The sequence below is a fragment of the Schistocerca piceifrons genome, chromosome 1 (assembly GCF_021461385.2).
Source record: "Schistocerca piceifrons isolate TAMUIC-IGC-003096 chromosome 1, iqSchPice1.1, whole genome shotgun sequence".
NCBI classification, from domain to species: domain Eukaryota; kingdom Metazoa; phylum Arthropoda; class Insecta; order Orthoptera; family Acrididae; genus Schistocerca; species Schistocerca piceifrons.
This window is the reverse complement of record NC_060138.1, coordinates 578,299,657-578,318,806: the sequence shown is the minus strand read 5'-3', so window position 1 is coordinate 578,318,806 and position 19,150 is coordinate 578,299,657. Positions and strand designations below refer to the sequence as shown.

Here is a 19,150-nt window from a genome sequence, read left to right as displayed (position 1 = left end):
TGACTCTTGTTCCTACAGAGCGATGAAATATTTGTTGTACTCCATGAACTTCCATACCACCACTTGTTCCTCTAAAATTAGCCACATAGCTGTGTTCATTAAGTTCATTGACTTTACAACATTTGCAATATTCTGACATTATCTCCACAGCTAACACTTTACCGGTGTCTACACTCATGGCAGTCACTACTTGATTCAGAGAAGTATGTCCTCTTTTCTGCCAACTTCCATCAAGTGAAACAGCAATATCCGAACATCCATTATTTTCTTCCACTGCTTCCCTAGCAGCCAGTTTCAAGCTTTCCTCACTGACCTCACATACAGCTTTCTCTAATATTGCAGTCAGTTTTTCAAATTTATTTGGTGGTTGATGTAAGATCATCACTGAACAAAATGTTCTCCTTGCAGCCATGCCCTTGCCAGTGGATCGTAAGGCATAAACTAATCTAGTATTGATTTCATAAGGGCCACTTGCATCTGGTTTTGAAGAACTCATAAATGAAATCACAGCCTAGCATTTAGTGGAAATTAAATCCAAAGCAATTGCTGGGCCTTTTCTCCCACTGGCACTCTCACAAATTTTCACACTCTGTGACTCACCACACTGTCTACATGGTACAAATTTAGAAATTACATCTGATAATATTTTCAAATTTATAATAATGTTACTGCACTCCTTGTCACCTACAGTATATTCATTGTAACTCTCTTGAAATGGTGAGAGCTTATTTGATGATGCACTTGTTGAAGAATTACAATTAGAAACATCATTGCCAGGTGACATAACCTCTTGTACAGAAAGCTTTCTAAACTTGTTTCCTCTAAATTGTCTTCAGAATGCCTTTACGTTTCATCATCTTCAATAAATACAATGAAACACACATAAACAAGCACTGCAAACGTAAGTATAAAAACTGCTTGCAATCACACTTGAACAAAACTAACCGTGTGTTTGAAAGCGTGTTGTTTTTATAAACAGCAGAAACAAAAGAATACCAACCATTGCATTCCAAGGATAGCCAGCACACTCGGGAGTAAAAAAAAAAAATAAAAAAAATAAAAATAAATAAATAAAAAAAAATCCCTAACATGCAATGTAGGGGATATAAAGATCTAAAATATATGCAGAAAAGTGGGTGTGGCACATAAACACATATGGCAGGAAAATGCTCTTTAAATGCGTGAAAAAAAATTTTCAGCAAAATCCTTTTCAGAGTACTTAAATAAATCCTTAGTCTATTGAAATATGATGAAAACTGATGAATTTTTAGGACCTGACCCACGGTGTGGTCCCCTTAAACCAACTGTATTTTGGCAATATGTTGACGATACTTGTATTGTTTGGCCTCATGGTTTGGATTGTCTCCAAGAGTTCCTACAACATCTGAACTCCATACATGAAAACATGAAATTTACTATGGAGTTGGAGAAGGAGGGTTGCTTGTTGTTTTTAGACATCTTAGTGCAATGTAAGAGCAATGTCACACTTGGTCATTCAGTATATAGAAAGCCCACTCATATAGACCTTTACTTGCAAGCTGCTAGTTGTTGCCATCCAGCACAAACAATGGGTGTTCTGAAGATCTTGATTCACTGAGCTCATATTATCTCTGATGCTGATAGTTTGCAAACGGAACTGCAGTGCCTGCAAACTGTATTTCTGTAGAATAGGTATTCGTCCCAGCAAGTGGAGAGAGTGCTTCAGACCTATAAGTGACAGAGCAAATAAAAGGAAGAGGCCTTTAAAACGACTGCCTATTTACCATATATTGGTAGTATTTCAGCGCAAATAGGCAGAATTTAAAAAAATATATATAAATTAGAAGCAATCTTTCACCCTCCTGCAAAAATTTTGTTGCTGTTGAGATCTGTCCAAGTCGATCTAGAGCTGCACAAGGCAGGTGTTTACAGGATTCCGTGCAAATGCGGCAAATATTATATAGGGGAAACGACGTGTACTGTGCAGGATCGCATTGTAGAACATCAGCGTTATACTAGCCTCCCTCAGCCTTGTAAGTCTGCCATCGGCGAACATTGTATTTCCACAGGTCATGTAATGAATTACAGTGAGACAAAAATTGTGGCCCACACGTCTAACTTTTGGAGCTCTGTTATTAATGAATCCGTGGAAATACCACTGTCTGACAGTGAGTCTCTTATTAACTCTGATGGCAGTTTTCAGTTGAATTCGACATGGAATCCAGTCATTGAAAAACTTCGTCCTCTCTTGCCAGTGTAGTTCTGTGATGGAACCGCGGAAAGACAGTCGAATTGACATTGATCCGGTGAGTTTTCACCACGGAGGGTGTGCGACACAGCAGTGTATCCACCACACATGTGCCAGCAGGGCCTAGAATACCAGAGCTCCGTGAGTTTTCGCCAGTATCAATTGAAGATGGCCAGAAGACTGCACCAAAATATTGTGGCATGAAGTTACAGATATCCAGCAGTTCTCCCGAAATTTTGTGGAACTACATTTAGGACGTCTGTGTGGCCGTATGTATGAGTGTGTGTACTTTACAGTGGAAAGAGCAAGAGCTTGAAAGCTAGTTTGAGTATTGTTTCCTGTTACATGTTTCTGTGCACCAAGCATGTGGTCCACTATAGGTGAGTAATTGCCTTTCCCTTATTTTACGTAAATTGGCAGATTGTTGAAGAGAGAGACAAATTGTTCTCTGAAGCCTGTGTACCAAATTTCAAGATCCACTATTAAGGGAGAATCTAGGGGTAGTATTCGGCCCACTACTTCCACTCTTGTATGGACCGTGAAGAGAAAAACTAGACTAATTTCAGCACTCACAGAGACATTTAAGCAGCCTTTTGTCCATCAATCCATATGCGATTGGAATTAGTAGTAACCCTACTATGTGCTACCATGCTAAACACCCTCTGTTATACACTTCCCAGTGGTTTTCAGAGTATGTCTGTAAATGTAAGTAACACACAGACATTACATGAAATAAATCGTAGTCCTTGCTTACAGCACACATGTAGAAGTATTGTCTTTCACTTTTTGTACACACTTTCTTACACCTTTCATTTCTTGTGTGTGTATTTCAGTGGGTACCATCTTATCCAGTGCTACAAGTAGTCATGATAATGTCTTCAATACTTATCTGCTCATCAATAATGTACTTTAAGATTAAATTTCTGTAAGACTAGTGTCAACAAATAATTGGTAATACATTATGTAGCCATTGGTACATACACATTCACTTTCTTTCCTGGCAAGCATAGCACTGCAAACACGGAAGGGCACGTACATTGACAATGCTGCTTTCTGAGCTATTGAATGTGCCCCCATGCCCTCCCCAATCTTTGACAATAAACTGCTTGCAAAACTGTTGATGTGCATCTCCCTTTTCCAATCTGCATATATTACTTCAGAAAGTTCTGAAAGTTTGCACTCCATAACCATGCAGTATATTTCTTTGTTCTGTTATTCATGGCTGGTCCATCAATTACCTGAGTTGTCACAATTTTGCAATAAAAACTACACAAGCCAGAGAAAGGAAGTATTTACCTGACTTTTTGTATGCTGGCTTCGGAAATATCTTTATAGCATTTAATTTTCTGTGTACAATCCCATCCACTGTTGTTATGAATCCAAAATTACCTCTCCTTGTATCGCATTTCAGACTTTTCTAACTGTTAGTGGTAGTACATGTTTGTAAATCTTTGGTCAAAATACTGCTGTTCTCTTTCAATCTCTTAGCAGCCATCAAAATATCAACGACATAGAAGATAATATTCTTCTGTACTTTCTCTCAATAATATGTCAGCATTTACCTAAAATTGTCACATGTGTTTTGAAGGAAAATGGAACACTTTGAATTTATAACTTTACCCCCATATATGATGGCAGGGTGTTATTGACATTTTTTTGTTTAATGGTACTTAACTCGCTGCTCTCAAGCTAAATATTTCCTTTAGTCTCATTTTTCTGTAGCATTAATGTCCCTGAGTGTGTCAACTTTGTATCTTGTTGAATCTTTTTTGCTTCTGCATTCTGTGCACATCTTCCTCCCCCTCTTCATATTCTCATTCCATCCTCCCTTTGCTCTTGCAGGGCACCTTCAAAACCAGTTATTGCTGAATTAATTGTGTGCTTCCAGGTGTTCTGCTGAGTTGTTTCACTTTTATGCACAGTATTTCAATGATCAACCCAGCTGTGCAGCATGTTTTGCTGTTATTTGTAGTCACTGCCCGAACTCCAATCAGACTGTGGGCTATTGTTGGTCTTGCACCACTATTTATAGCCGAGTTTGAGTCTCGGCGACCACTATGCCATTTGGTACTCTTGTTTTTCAGAGCCTACATTGGCATTCCGTTAACTGCATATTCTCTTGCATGGTAACGGCTGGTGTGATCTTAATAAATGGAGCACCTGGTCTGAAGCTTTGTTTAAAATGAAACCTCTGTCCCTCTTCATTAGACTTTCTGACATCTTTATTTCATTAGAATCATTAATTACACTGCCCCAGAAATTTGCCGTGTGGAACATGATACTGGTCTTGTCGTATTTCATTTCATGATGATATTCAATGCAGCGCTCTGTGGCAACCAGGTTGCTTGGTTATTTCAGACAGTATGTTGCTTGCCCCTTTCTTCGACTGTTGTGATAGTCTGACCCAAGTAATACATGCTACATTTGCATTCAAGTTTTTATGATCCACGTGGCCACATGGCAAACAAATGGCCATGTGCCACTAGAAACTTGTTGGTTTCAATTTGACTGATTCTAGTGCCTTCGAAGCAAAGTTATTCAAATACAGATTCTCCACAACAGCCGATAACAGACTATTTTCATGCCATCGGTTTATTCATAATATTTTATGTTGAACAGGAAATGGGTTGACATCAGAACAGGTCTCAAAAATTCTGTGAAATAATCATTAAACTTTTCTCCAAATAGTTCCAAGAAATCAGAAAGTGAAATTCTCGTGATGAGAGGAAACCATAATGTACCTTAGGAAGACCATATAGTTGTGGTGGCATTGCTATTCTAAGACTCGTAGGATCAACATCTACCTATCTGTGCGCAGTGTCATTCAAAATATTGAAAATCTTATTGCAGTCCACAAACGACATTAGACCATAGTGTTGTAGGCTGGCAGAATTGGGTTCCTTGTCCTCCTACAGAGTTCTCAGTGTTACTTGTTCTTGCTTGGAGAGGTTGGACGTCAGTATTAGCACCTAGGTAAGTGCTCTACTGTTTTCATGACAAACCTCATCTGCTGCTTCTGGCAGGAAAGATGATGTGACATACTCGACATAGCTGATGTAATCTACTATTTGCAACATTTTTGGAGTTGGCATGACGTTTAGCTCTTCATCAAGGATCATCCCTGTATCCACATCCAAATGTGTGTTAGTGAGAACAATGCCGAGAAAACCTGAGAGATAATGTTGCTACATTGATTATCAATCAATCCTTACTTCGTTAGTGTCACACTTTTATATAAACATGGGACAACTGCTACTACATGAAACTGTAGTCCTTATATTAACATATCAAATATCTGCTTCTCAATTATAGTAACTTGGACTCATTCATTTTATGCACTGGCAACTTCAGAAGCTTTTGATCTTCGTCTTCTTCTTCCACCTTTTTTAACTTCATATAATGATCAAGACAAACTACATACCTCTATACTGAAATCATCACTTACCGTGACATTCTGGTTGTTTAGATCGCCTTGTTCAGTTGACTGATAATTTCTGAATATTCTTGTCAAGTAAAGACTTTCTCACTTGCTCTGTCTTTCTGTTCCTCAAAATATTAAGAGTGTGACCCAAAATTTTACCAGTTCACATGCACATCGTACCCAAACTAATTATTCATGTGTCTCCTTCCCTTTTTCCCCCACCTCCTACCCCCTTCTCCTTTTCCACCCTCCCCTCCCCCACCCCACCCCACACCACAGCACACCCATCCCCAATATGTCCATTACACTCTCACTAGCAGCCAGTACATGTGGTTGCATCTTAAAATTTGAAGACAACAAACTGCACAAGTCATCAAGTAACAAGCTGCTGAACAAAGAGTGGCCATAATTTATATTTTATAAATATGTTTATCAGAAGAAAACTGCAATGCTTGTTGATTACTAGCATTGGAACACTTACTGGCATGGGTAAACAGCAAAAACTGTTCCAGATAGGTATCCCAGTCTTCCTCTCATCGAAAGCTAGAAACATTGATGATGTCAATACAAGTGTAGCAACTGGTGATGTCACTGTTCCAGCCCGTACATTGTCCCATTTACCTCTGTACTTCATTGGCTTTTTCTGCAGGTCAGAAAACTAGTGTTTCTCCTGATTGTGCTGCTGTTGCTGCAGATTCAGCTGGTATTGCCATAGGTCCATGAACATTGCATCCTCAATGCACTGATAAACATGCAAGGATTTCAATCCTTATCACAACAGTACTCCAAATCTCATACCTTACACTGAATATGTTCTTTGTCCATTGGAAACTCTTAAAATCAGTCACATTGTTTTAACTGGCCAAACTGTGGCATTTGAAGCTCCTAGTATTAGGTTAACTCAGATAATAAAAAGTTACTTTTGTGCTAATTACGTATATGTCTCAAAAAAATTATTGCTACAGTTCCATCTTACATGTTTTAGCCAAATTTGTGGATTCAAAGCTTCGTGCTGGCAACAAAGAATCAACTGAAGAAGAGCTGGAAAGACTGTTGGATAAAATCATGGTGTTGTTTCGTTTCATTCATGGAAAAGATGTGTTTGAAGCCTTTTATAAAAAGGTGAGTGTACTTGTCTGATTCCCGGATTTAGCAAGATAATCCAGCTTTATATATTTTTTTTCCCTGTTAAAATCAATTATAGTCTTGCACCTCCAAGTAATAATGTTGAATAGAATAGAACAGAATTTATTTAGATGTTTAACATGTCTTCAATTTTGTGAAACGACTGGAGGACAAAAATTTTAAAACAAAATGGTACTAGGTAACCTTTACAGTGCAGTGCAATTTCTGTGCATTGTGAGACATTCTTTCATGTGGAGATAAATTGGCCTTTACATCTAATTGAGAGTTTTTACTAGAAATTGTTTGCATGTTGGTTTATGGTTGTTCTCATCAGGCCATGTTATTCAAATGTTGTCGGAAACCACAGAGATAAATTTAATCCAAAGAGACACATTTCACAAATCTGAGGTGTCTCAGCTATAGAAAAAAGTATCATTGTTTTAAGTATGAAACTTTTAAGTCAACAGCTATTCTCACACCCATTACAGTCTAGAAGAAAGGTGAAGAGTTTGAAGGTTAAAATCGTCACAGAGAATTGTCACAATTTTCTTCAGGACCAATGAGAGTTTTGAAGTGTGTTATACTGAAAAATTGACATACTGTTAGATGGTACCTGTATAACCACTCATTTGTTGGGGCTGTCAAAAATGTTTACCAAGTTTGAAAGGTAAATTTGTAGCTGTTCCTCCACCACTGTGTTCCCGTGCATCTCTCAAGTGGTCCAACAATGAAAACAATCAATTATTGATAAAATTATTTAATTGGATAGATAGAAAATCTACTCACCAAGCGGTGACAGAACACACACATAAGACTGTTGTGATAAGCAAGCTTTCGGAGCCAGTGGCTTTTTCTTCAGGCAGAAGGGTTGAAGGGGAGGGAAGAAGGGTGGAGGAAAAGGACTGGAGAGATCTAGGAAAAGGGGTAGATTTTGGGAAAATCATTCAGAATTGCGGGTCAGTGGAGACTTACCTTACAGGATGAGAAGGAAAGACTCTTTCCTTCTCATTCTGTACTGTAAGTCTCCCATGACCCACGGTTCTCAAGTAATCCAGCTTGAATTATGTACCAAGTACCCCTTTCTACAGACTGCACACCATATGATTATATGCTGTTGGCATACATGAGGTCTAGTTTTCTAAAACAGGTTAGATAAATGCATTTGATTATGAATTCAGAGACCCCCTGAGGAAATATGGAATAATTGGTTCAATAGGCATGGTAGAAGAATGTTAAAATATTTTATAGAATGTGTCTAGTTACCTTCATGGTGAAACAACACATATTTTTTACTTTAGTTACATAATATGACAAATAGCTTTATATTACAGTTATGATATATGGTATAAATAAAAGTGTTTTGCTCTGCAGGATTTAGCTAAACGATTACTAGTTGGGAAGTCAGCTAGTGTGGATGCGGAGAAGAGCATGCTTTCTAAACTGAAACAGGAATGTGGTGGTGGTTTTACTTCTAAACTGGAAGGCATGTTCAAAGACATGGAGCTCAGTAAGGATATCAATGTTGCTTTCAAGCAGGTATGCTTCTTTGGAAGGTTTGTCTTTTTGAATTACTCTCTCACATTAATGATGTGCCTAAATGTGCTCTTATTTGCTTGATATAAAGCAATCAAAAATTTTCTGCACACCAGTGCATGACAGCTCAATTTATATTGGCATCATTAAACTTGTAAGTTTCATCTCAGTGAGCAGAAAAGGAGATAAATTTTGTTGTTATGTATAATTATTAAATACATCAGTTTATTGTATAGCGTATTGTGAATATATGGTGAGTGATGACTGTTCGGCTGTCAAAAACCAAATTATGTTCTGTAATATATGGGATTTTTTTATTAGAATTGCAAGAATTTCATTTACATTGTTTACTAAATACTATTCTAAGACAGTACTATTGAGCAAATATTTAGAATGCCAGCGTCCTGTATAGAGAACCTTTAATAGGTATTAATACTAAATTAATAACAAATTAACTACTCAGGCTGTACCGAGGATATGGGAAGATATACTCCCGCACAGGCACCAGTTCAACAGCAGAAACCCAAAATATGATTTTCTCTGAGGAGAGGGAGCAGGCTCACTTTGAGGCCGTTCAAAACATCAAAACATATTCTTGGTGGCTATAGCTAATCTGAAAATTAGGGATTGGTTAATCAACCACCATTCATCAGAGAGTTTTAGTATATTGTGTATTGTAAATAAATATGGATCATTATGTACATGTGTTATGGACACAGTCTAGATACAAATATACAAGGTCTGTTAGAAAAATATCCCACCTTTGGCGGAGGGGGGGGGGGGGGGCTGGCTTAGCTGGAGTGTTGGACACCTAATCATCCTCATAGAAGTTCCCTTGGGACTCCATACACTTTTCTCAGCGGTGCCGCCATTGTTGGAAGCATGCCAAAAAAAGCCTCTATTGGAATGGAGTTTAGCTCAGCTGTCGTTGCTGCCATGATGTCCTCTCTTGTCTGAAATCATGTTCCTTTCAGTGGCATCTTGTGTTTTGTGAACAGCCAGAAGTCAAGGCAGCCAAATCAGGAGAGTTAGAAGCCTGTTGAAGTACATGAGTCTGGTTTTGTAGTACTCTTTGGTGATTGTGTGATCCTGTGGTGCACACTCATTGTGTACGACACCACAGGAGTTAGAGAAAGCAGTCAGCATCACTCTGGCATCATTGCGTGCTTGGCAGGCTCTCTTTGGTCTTGGTGACGAGGAATGCTTCCACTGTGATGACTGGGATTTAGTTTCCGGGTTATACCCCTACTCCAGGACTAGTCGCCAGTGGTCATGGTGTTAACAAAGTCAGGGTCACTGTTTGTGGAGACCAGCATGTCCTGTGAGACTTTAACACGGAGTTGCTTTTGCTCCGTCATCAGCAGCTTTGGCAAGAATTTCACTGACAATCTCTTCATAGCCAAATATTCGATAGCAATGGAATGTGCAGATACCCATCTCTTCCTCAACTTCTCTTATAGTCACATGAAAGTCCCACACCACCACAATGTTCATTTTGGCAGTGACCCAGTCATTTTGGCACATTTGTGGCTGACTGGAGCGTGGCTCACTCTCCACCAATGTGCAGTCGTCTTTAAACCAGTTGTACCACTCTTTAATCTGTGTAATGCTCATAGCACTGTCGCCGGAAAGCCATCTCAATCTTCGGAATGGTTTCCACCCGGCTGTTGCCCAGTTTCTAGAAAAATTTTATGCAGTAGCGCTGCTCTAGTCGTTCTGTCATTTCCCTTGCAGTGAAAAACACCGACGAAAGCACAACATACCACCTCACTCAATCTCTGCTTGCTAGCAACTGATCGTATTGACAGGTGGGAAAAAAATTCACTTATGTGCATGAAGGTTCAAGACAGCACATGCAAGCACACCATATTCAAGTGTATCGCAAAAAAATAAGGTCAGCTACTTTTCTAACAGATCTTGTAGTGTTTAAAAAATAGATCTGTAATGATGTGCATATCATTTTCAGCATATGGGGAATTTACGTTATCCTCAACTAGCCAATATTGATTTGACTGTGAATATTCTGACTATGGGTTATTGGCCAACATACCCCGTGTTGGATGTGAACTTGCCGGTAGAGATGATACAATATCAGAATATTTTTAACAAATTTTATCTCGGTAAGCACAGTGGGCGCAAGCTACAGTGGCAGCCTACTTTAGGACACTGTGTTCTGAAAGCTTCATTCACACAGGTTTGTATATTTATCTTCAGCATTTTAACTGTCCCAGAACAATTTATGAGCTCGTTCTCTTATAAATACTTTTTTTCCAGGGCAAGAAAGAACTGATGGTATCACTTTTCCAAGCCTTAGTCTTACTTCTCTTCAATGAATCAGATGAGCTTTCATTTGATGAACTGAAAGTGGCAACAGGTATCGAGGTGAGATGTTCCATTTAAATTTTGAAACTCTACTATGAAAAAAATCAAATTTGTATTCTATATTACACACTACTGTACACCGTGAGAAAAAATGTCCTTGGAAGAAAAGTGCTTTACATTAACATAAGTAATATTACTTGAAAGTTAGTATACTCTGAGCACAGTTTGTAGATATAGGCTATGAGTATGGAGCTGTCCAAAAGAATAAGTCATGGTCTGCAAATACAAACACAGATACTTTATAGAAGAATGGAGAAACTGGTAGAAGCTAAGCTCGGGGAAGATTAGTGTAGATTCTGGAGAAATGTAGGAACCCAAGAGACAATACTAACCCTATGACTTATCTTAGAATATAGGGTAAGGAAAAGCAAATGTATGTTTATAGCTTTTGTAAACTTGAAGATAGCTTTAGACAATGTTGGCTCGAATATTCTCTTTGAAATTCTGAAATGGGTAAAATACAGGAAATGAAAGGATATTTACTACACCCAGACAGCAGTTGTACGAGTTAAGGAGCATGAAAGGGAAGCAGTGGTTGAGAAGGGAGTGAGACAGGGTTGCATCCTATTGCCAATGTCATTCAATCTGTCACTGAGCAATCAGTAAAGGAAACAAAATTAAAATTTCACAGCTGCGGGCATACATATATGCCCAGTAGGTTGAGTGCTAGACAGCTACAGTGTACATGTATGTCCAGCATGTATAATGGCCAGATGGCCAAGGGCACTCATTTAAATGTGGTATGCAGGAAGGCCTAATGGTTTGACACGGAGGCAGGTAAACATGCACAATAGAACGACGACTTGCTGACGTCCACATTTCAACATTCCTGCCGATGCCATTGTTACCTGCTCTTCTTTGTAATGCCGGAAAGTGCTACAGCTTTCATTTGCTCCTGGTTCCTTTCTGCTTATGAGTCAATTGAATAGATACAATTTGATTTCCTAAAGTACACAAGACAAATGATAGAAACATGTATAATCTGCAGGCCATGAATTATTCTACAGAACTTACATATCAATCTTTCAAAAAGCGAAAAATGTAGCAGAATAATTGTAGTTTCTCAGTAACTCTCGCACAGCCAAGTATATGTAAATTGACTTTTTAATCTCATAGTACACATGATACAAACATGTGAGTACATAATGTGAAAGGGTCTGAATAACCCTACAGAACTACAGTATCAGAAGTTTCAAAGATGAAAGTGTAGCAGAATACTTGCAGTTTCTCAACAAATGACTGAGCCGAACAGAAAATGGCACGAATGGTCAAGTAACAGTAATTTGATTTCCTGATGTACAAAATACACATGATATAATTATTTATAATGTGAAAGGGCATGAATTATCCTACAGAACTGATGTATCAGAGCTTTCAAAAGATGAACAGTATGTCAAAACAGTTGCAGTTTCTCAGCAACTGTCATGACTACACTGAACAGAAGACAGCACACCCTGTTAAGTAACTCTAATTTGACTTCCTAATCTAAAGTACATTTGACACAAACAAATATAATGTGAAAGCGGATGAATTATCCTACAGAATCACCTCTCAAATGACACAGAAGGCAAGCATTGCAGAAAAATACGTGCAGTTTCTCAGCAACTCGCTGCCATGTGGAACAGCTAACTATCTGAATTTTGGGTATCTTTGCTTGTAATTATTCATTTTAAAACTTTATATCTAGAAAATTATTGGTCCAATATTAATGAGTTTTTATAGGTTACCAGCACTTATATTTCTAGTGCAAATCTCACAGTACAGAATTTTTTAATCACAAGTAAAAAAAGAGTTCTTATCGTTTTTCCAAACTAACTTTTTCTCAGACTGGGATAAACTTCTAAGAGAAAGATCAGTTTGATTTGAAGTTCTCTTTCGTGGTTATAAAATACAGCAATCACTGTGACTCTACAGTGTGATACCATTTTTATAAAGAATATTATCGAAGAGTGGTTCTATGCGCACTGGAAAGAGTGATTAGCTGACAGTGGCTGAAACCTGCAACAGTCGTAAGGCTGAGTCAGTGGTCCGCTGGCAAAGTGCACAGTACATCGCCTCCCTCAGCTGGTAGGGCAGGCTGGACGCTCAGCCTTAGCAGTGCAAAAGGGTTAAAGTTCAGGGAGAAGAAATAAAAACTTCAGATTTGCTGCTGATGTTTTTATTCTGTTGGAGACAGCAAAGGACATGGAAGAGAACAGTTGAACGGAATGGATAGTGTCTTGAAAGGAGGATATAAGATGAACATAAACAAAAGCAAAACAAGGATAATGAAATTAGTTGAATTAAATCAGATGATGCTGAGAGAATTTGATTAGAAAGCAAAACACTTAAAGTAGTAGAAGAGTTTTGCTATTTGGGCAGCAAAATAACTGATGGTGGCTGAAATAAAGAGCATATAAAATGTAGACTGGCAGTGACCAGAAAAGTATTTCTGAAGAAGAAAAATGTGTTAACATCAAATATAGATTTAAGTGTCAGGAAGTCTTTTTCTGAAAGTATTTGTATGGAGTGTAGCCATGCATGGAAGCAAAACATGGATGATGACCAGTTCAGACAAGAAGTTTTTAAACAGGTAGTAGACTTAGGGCTATGGTTTGTAATGCTAGTTAACTCTATGCAGTAGAGGTTGGGGTTATGGCTCCTGTGGAGTACAGCTCTTTATGGGCTTCCAGATGACTAAATGCAGAGTGTAAGGGAGTTGTTTCGACATCCACCTGATTTTCATATTCTGCTCCTTACAAAGAAGGGGAACTAACAGAGTGGCTGAACTTCGAAGATTTTGTTGGAAATGCAAAGCATGAGATCACTAGTTGTAGTGAATCTTTTGTATATAGTTTTAGATCAGTCTGATTTTGAAAAAGAAGTGGTACTAAAAGGACACATCCAGCAGTCCATCACGTCTGCAGTTTCTGATAATGCCCATAATCTGTCTGTATGGTTAGTTGTTACCTGTGTTATATGTTTATCTTCAAGAAGTGATTGGAAGTTTCAGGCATGTATGGAAAGAGCAATGTTCTGAACAGATGAACTTGTGGTAAACTCATCGTAGTCTGGGAAATGGAAACATTACATTTTTCGTGTATCAGACTTTTCTTTCACTTTGTGGAAACAAATTCCTTCTCCATGTAGACTCTTCATTAGATCAAAAAGATTCTATATCATTATCAATCACAAAGAAAATTTTCATCGACAACTCACTGCAGTTTCCTGTCTTCCACTGTGACCATATTCTCAATTTGCAAACACTAGTATGTGTTCGTGATGTACAAATAATTGTGTTTGAAATATTACACATTTTTACAATAGTTACATGGAATACAATTAATTTTGACATGTCGGAAACCTTGTGTTTATTTATATTTCTCCCTTACAAATTGAGAAGGAACACTATGAATAAAATATAAGTTTTTCTCTTTATGAATACATAGTTAATTTCAATAGCTATTAGTCAGGGATTCAACACTCACCTCATAAGCCATTGGAAACAGTGATAAGAGAGTATCGTGTAGTGCAATGTGAGATTTCAGGCCTGGGTGCCAGACAGTTTCAGCTGCAGAAACCATGCAAAAAATGTCATATTTCTAATTTTTTGAGTAACTTCCAGGTCATGTGACAGCTAAAATTTTGCATACAGACATTTTTGCAGTTTGGTAACAGTGGAAAAAACACAGCATATTTCAACGTGACGGTTCTGTTGTGAGTCTTAAAAAAGAACAGGAATATACCCAAGGAAAATGGAAGCCCTCTCTACAAACAAACACTGTGCTGATACCGTACAGCAGTGTTGAATAGTGACAGGGTCTTTGTTTTGATATAATGTTACTTTGGTGTTGGCCATAGTGGAAGTGATTCTGTGGTAGCAGCATGTTTTTACAATCGAAGATGGAACAAAAGGCTTCTAAATGGCAGTTTAAAACAAAAGAACATGACCAGTTGCAGAATTGACCTTACGCTCCCAACCAGTACTTTCAATCTGCCATATTTTTATCTATTTTTTGATGTTTTAGCTATTTGAGGTAGTGGATAGGCCTCCATTGTTGTGATGTACATAGAATTCAGTTGCTGTCGGCCTATAGAAGTGTAACCTAAAAATTTCCATGTGATGATTGTTTTGCCAATTTCAAACTGGGGACACTCTCTTCACTATATTCTGATAAAAAATATTGTGATCCTAGTTGTATTTTGAGTGCTGAATTGAAAACTGTTTTTGGTTTTCTTCTGTCAGGGATAGTTTATGAGTAATCGCAATTTTATTTCTCTTTTCAGTTTCTGATATAGTGCAGCAAACGTGAGGTGAAATTCGACAAACAAATGCACATCTTTATGATGTTATAAGTTCATCACATTAATGGAGGGTGGGATCTAACATATAACACAGTAACCTTTGTGTATACACTTTGAAGCATTTATTTGACATGAGAAATTACAGAAAATTGACAAACAATGAGCCACTGCCTTGTAATGCACATCACTTTTTTCTCTTGTATTGTGAATCTTCCTTCTCTCGAATGATATTCCAGCAATAAACTGCTAACATAGAAGGTACCCACTTCCTTTCATAGCGCCTTTCTATGGTAGAAATGTCTTTATGGAATCTTTCCCCATGTTCATCGGATACGTCACTACAACTCTCTGTGAAGTAGTCCAGATGAGAGTCCATCATATGTACCTTCAAAGACATATTGCACCCCAAATCCTGATATGCTTTGATCATATCCTTCACCATTGCTTTGTAGTTAGTAGCTCTTCTTCTTCCGAGGAAGTTTTCCGACACCGTGTTGAAACAGTCCCATGCGGTTTATTCTTTATCAGTTAAATATGCTTCAAAATTTGCATCTTTCTGCAGCTCCCTGATTTGTGGGCCCACAAAAACACCTTCCTTTATTTTTGCAGCTGAAAGACGGGGGAATTTGGTAGCTAGATATGCAAAACCACAGCCTGTTGGATCCATGGCCTTCACGAATTGTTTCGTCAGGCCAAGTTTGATGTGAAGCGGTGGAACTAGTATATATTCAGGAGCTACCAGACTTTCACGTTGTACATTCTTTTCGCCAACTTCCCATCTTCGCCTAGGCCATTTCTTTTACACGTAGTGAGAATTTCGGTCTCGACTATCCCACTCGCAACGGAAACAGGCAAACTTTGTGTAGCCTTGTTGCATTCCCAGTACCATAGCAATTACCTTGAAATCTGCACATATTTTCCATTTATGTTTATTGTATTTTAATGAATTTAGCATCCTTTGTATGAATTCGTAATTCTCTTTTGTCAAACTAGCGTAAGCTACTGGAACAGAGGGTATTTTATTTCCGTTATGGAGCAAAACACCCTTCAGACTTGTTTTCGATACATCTATAAAAAGTCTCCACTCCTGTGAAATATAAGGGAAGTTCAGCACTTTCATCAGGCCAGCAACGTCATTGCAAAATGTCAGTGCTTCGTCAGTTGAAAAATAAGAAATAAAGGCATGTTCTCTGGGCCTGAACACACTGATTTTAGTACTTCGGTGCAGTAGATTACACTCTTATAATCTTGAACCAAGCAGCTGCGCCATTTGTTTACTTAGTCCTAGATCACGTACTAAATCATTCAAATCTGCCTGTGTTAACAAATGTGGCGATGACTCACTTGTGCAGTGATATAAAGAATCATCATCTGTGATTTCTTCAGTACTGCTTATTTCACTGTCACTCGGAATTTGACCTCGAGCTCTTGAAGGTACTGGAAGGTTGTCGGAATGCTGCACTGGCATTCTCGCTGAAGGCAGATCTGGGTAAACAATGTGCCTCTTCGACTCTTTGTTTGTAAAACCCTGAATTTTTGTTAGACAGAAATAACAATCAGTAACATGGTCCTTAGGCTCTCTCCACACCATGGGAACAGCAAACAACGCCACATTCTCATTCTCTTTATTTTTCCACCACTGAATTAGTTTGCAGTAACATGTAGCACAACATAAATGTGGTGCCTATTCTTTATCTTGGTCTCCTACCTCTACTCCAAAGTAATGTTTGTATGCTTTCTTCATGACTGAAGAAATTTTCTTCTTATTTCTGGCAAAAGTGAACTTCCCACAGATGTAGCAGAAGTTGTCCGGCTTATATAGACATCCACGACGACGTGGCATTTCTGCAAATTTAAAAATACCACTTTGGTAATACACCTGTATTAAATTAATAGTAGGGAACTAGAGGAACACTGATGTGTAAAAACAAGTAGTCGTTTTACCTTCAGCACCAGGCTCAATCAGTTTACACACAGGAACTAAAAAATTCAACCGTGCTCGGAAGTATAACAGACAGTTACTTGTCAGCCAAAACACCCACTCGTTAATACTGACACAATTGCGGCTAACACCACTGTTGTAAACTCGATGCACCTGCCCCTAGGAGGCGTGAAGCTTTACTGCCGAGGCAGCGACCGGCTGTCGCCGTTCGAGTTAATGAGATGTTTCAGGTGGTCTTAATGACATAGGTGTGGCGGTGGATAACCTAATGATGTCTGATTCTTCCCACCTGCTGTTGCACAAGAAATTATCACGTTATATCACTACTGGTTGTGGCAACATACCCATATTTCTCTATAACGTCTCTGTGTTTGCCATGAATTGTGAATATATATATATATATATATATATATATATATATATATATATATATATATATATATATATATATATACAGATTACATAAAAAGTATCCCTGACCACGATATTCTGTTTACATATTTGAATTTCCCACGGTAAAATGGTCTAGAAGCACATACTTTAATATCAGAAATAGAACCCATGTCAAACAGTGTATCTTACACAAGTGGGAAAGTTTTGCAGTTCAGGTACACCATACTCTCTAAACTGGGAATGAGACATTCAACATTTGAAGTAAGGTGAGTGTGGTGTCTTGTCCTACCACAACAAAACAACAATTCATTGGTTTGGGTCATTGAAGGAGACGGTATCTAAGTAAAGTTTGTAATGCAGTCCTCACTAAATTGTTTGAGAGAATGAACTGGTGTGGACAACTGAAAGATATATAAAAGTAAGTGTTCAGGAATGTAGAAATTTTTATTATTCTTCAAATCTTTGATTTACTTTTTTATTTTCCTCACAATATTTTCTTTCCTAGACTAACTAGACTATCTGGAACAACTCATACTGACTAGCTGCAGATAATGTGAAACAAATTTATTTCTCTCAGACTAATGCCTGCTTAAGTTGACCTCAAACAATGGAAAGAAAGTCCAGGTTTTTATTAATTTGACACGAGGTGAACATAAAAGTTACTAACAAATATCACTTTTGCATTATTTCAGTGTTATGGTTTAGCATCAAGGCTCTGTTCTGTATTCTATAATTCAGAGTAACTTTTATTTTCTTAATTATGCATAGCTGTCTCTTTCTCTCAGTTTACTGAATATGGATAATGATAAAATTAAAATTAGTTTAATTCACTATTGCATTTATTTGGCAGATAAATGTGATGTTTAAAATGTCCCGACTTCAATTTGTTTGTTCAGGATATTGAGCTGCGTCGGACGTTGCAGTCCCTGGCATGTGGTAAAGCGCGAGTACTGCAGAAACAACCAAGAGGACGAGATGTGGAAGACACTGATAAGTTCCAGTTTAACAAAGATTTCTCCAACAAACTTTTCCGAATAAAAATCAATCAGATTCAGATGAAGGAAACTGTAAGTGAATCATATTGTATTCATTAAATCGTTATATGTAGTCTGATTATAACTATGTGTATACAAATCTTGATGATAATGCTTGTAGTGTGGGAGAGGCCTTAAAGAGGAACCACAGAAGAATGTGTAGTAGTTTGATCAATTTTTTACAGTATTACTACTTCAACTATTAAAGTTCTTATCTCGCCAACATAATGCGACACCATCACTTAATGATACGCACTCTTGAATTTGAAGCAGTTGGGTATGGTACACCAAAGTTTTATCTGTTACACCCTTTTTTTCTTCTAGTATTCGTTATTAATGTTTTATTTGCCTTGTCACAATATGCAAATTTGGTTTCAGATGAGCCAGTATAGGAAAAAATAGTAAAAGTGCAGTGCTCATTGTCAAATATTTGAAAGTATTGAATAATGGATTGTGATGAAAATCTTAACACAGTTGGTACACTTCTCATAGAACATCAGAACCTATAGAACTTACTGCAGTAATCTATTCAAAAATTAAGTGTAAGACAGATATTGTGGTTAGTTAGGAACAAGGGGAACCCTAATAGGCAGCCCAGAACTGAGGCAGCACCAATATGAGTGTGTTGGGATAGTCATTTGAGCCAAGGTAACTTCTAACAAATACCACAAAGTCCAGTGACAATGTTGTGACATGTTGAATAAGTGATACTATCAAAGTGCTGTCCCATACTGCCTTGTATAGACAGTTACCTGCTCACAGGGGAGGAGAAGGAACTCGAAGAATAAACAAGTGGTAGGTCAGGCTCC

General features: G+C 37.9%; 1 protein-coding gene across 1 annotated transcript in view; it reads left to right on the top strand.

Annotated features, from left to right (window-relative positions):
• LOC124802320 (cullin-4A) overlaps positions 1 to 19,150 on the top strand; it is a 108,137-nt gene that overhangs the window by 63,505 nt on the left and 25,482 nt on the right. The window contains exons 8-12 of the mRNA XM_047263142.1: positions 6,634 to 6,770; positions 8,145 to 8,309; positions 10,273 to 10,500; positions 10,581 to 10,688; positions 18,204 to 18,374. Of these exons, the coding sequence (XP_047119098.1) occupies positions 6,634 to 6,770; positions 8,145 to 8,309; positions 10,273 to 10,500; positions 10,581 to 10,688; positions 18,204 to 18,374 (809 nt within the window). The remainder of the gene's footprint in view (positions 1 to 6,633; positions 6,771 to 8,144; positions 8,310 to 10,272; positions 10,501 to 10,580; positions 10,689 to 18,203; positions 18,375 to 19,150) is intronic.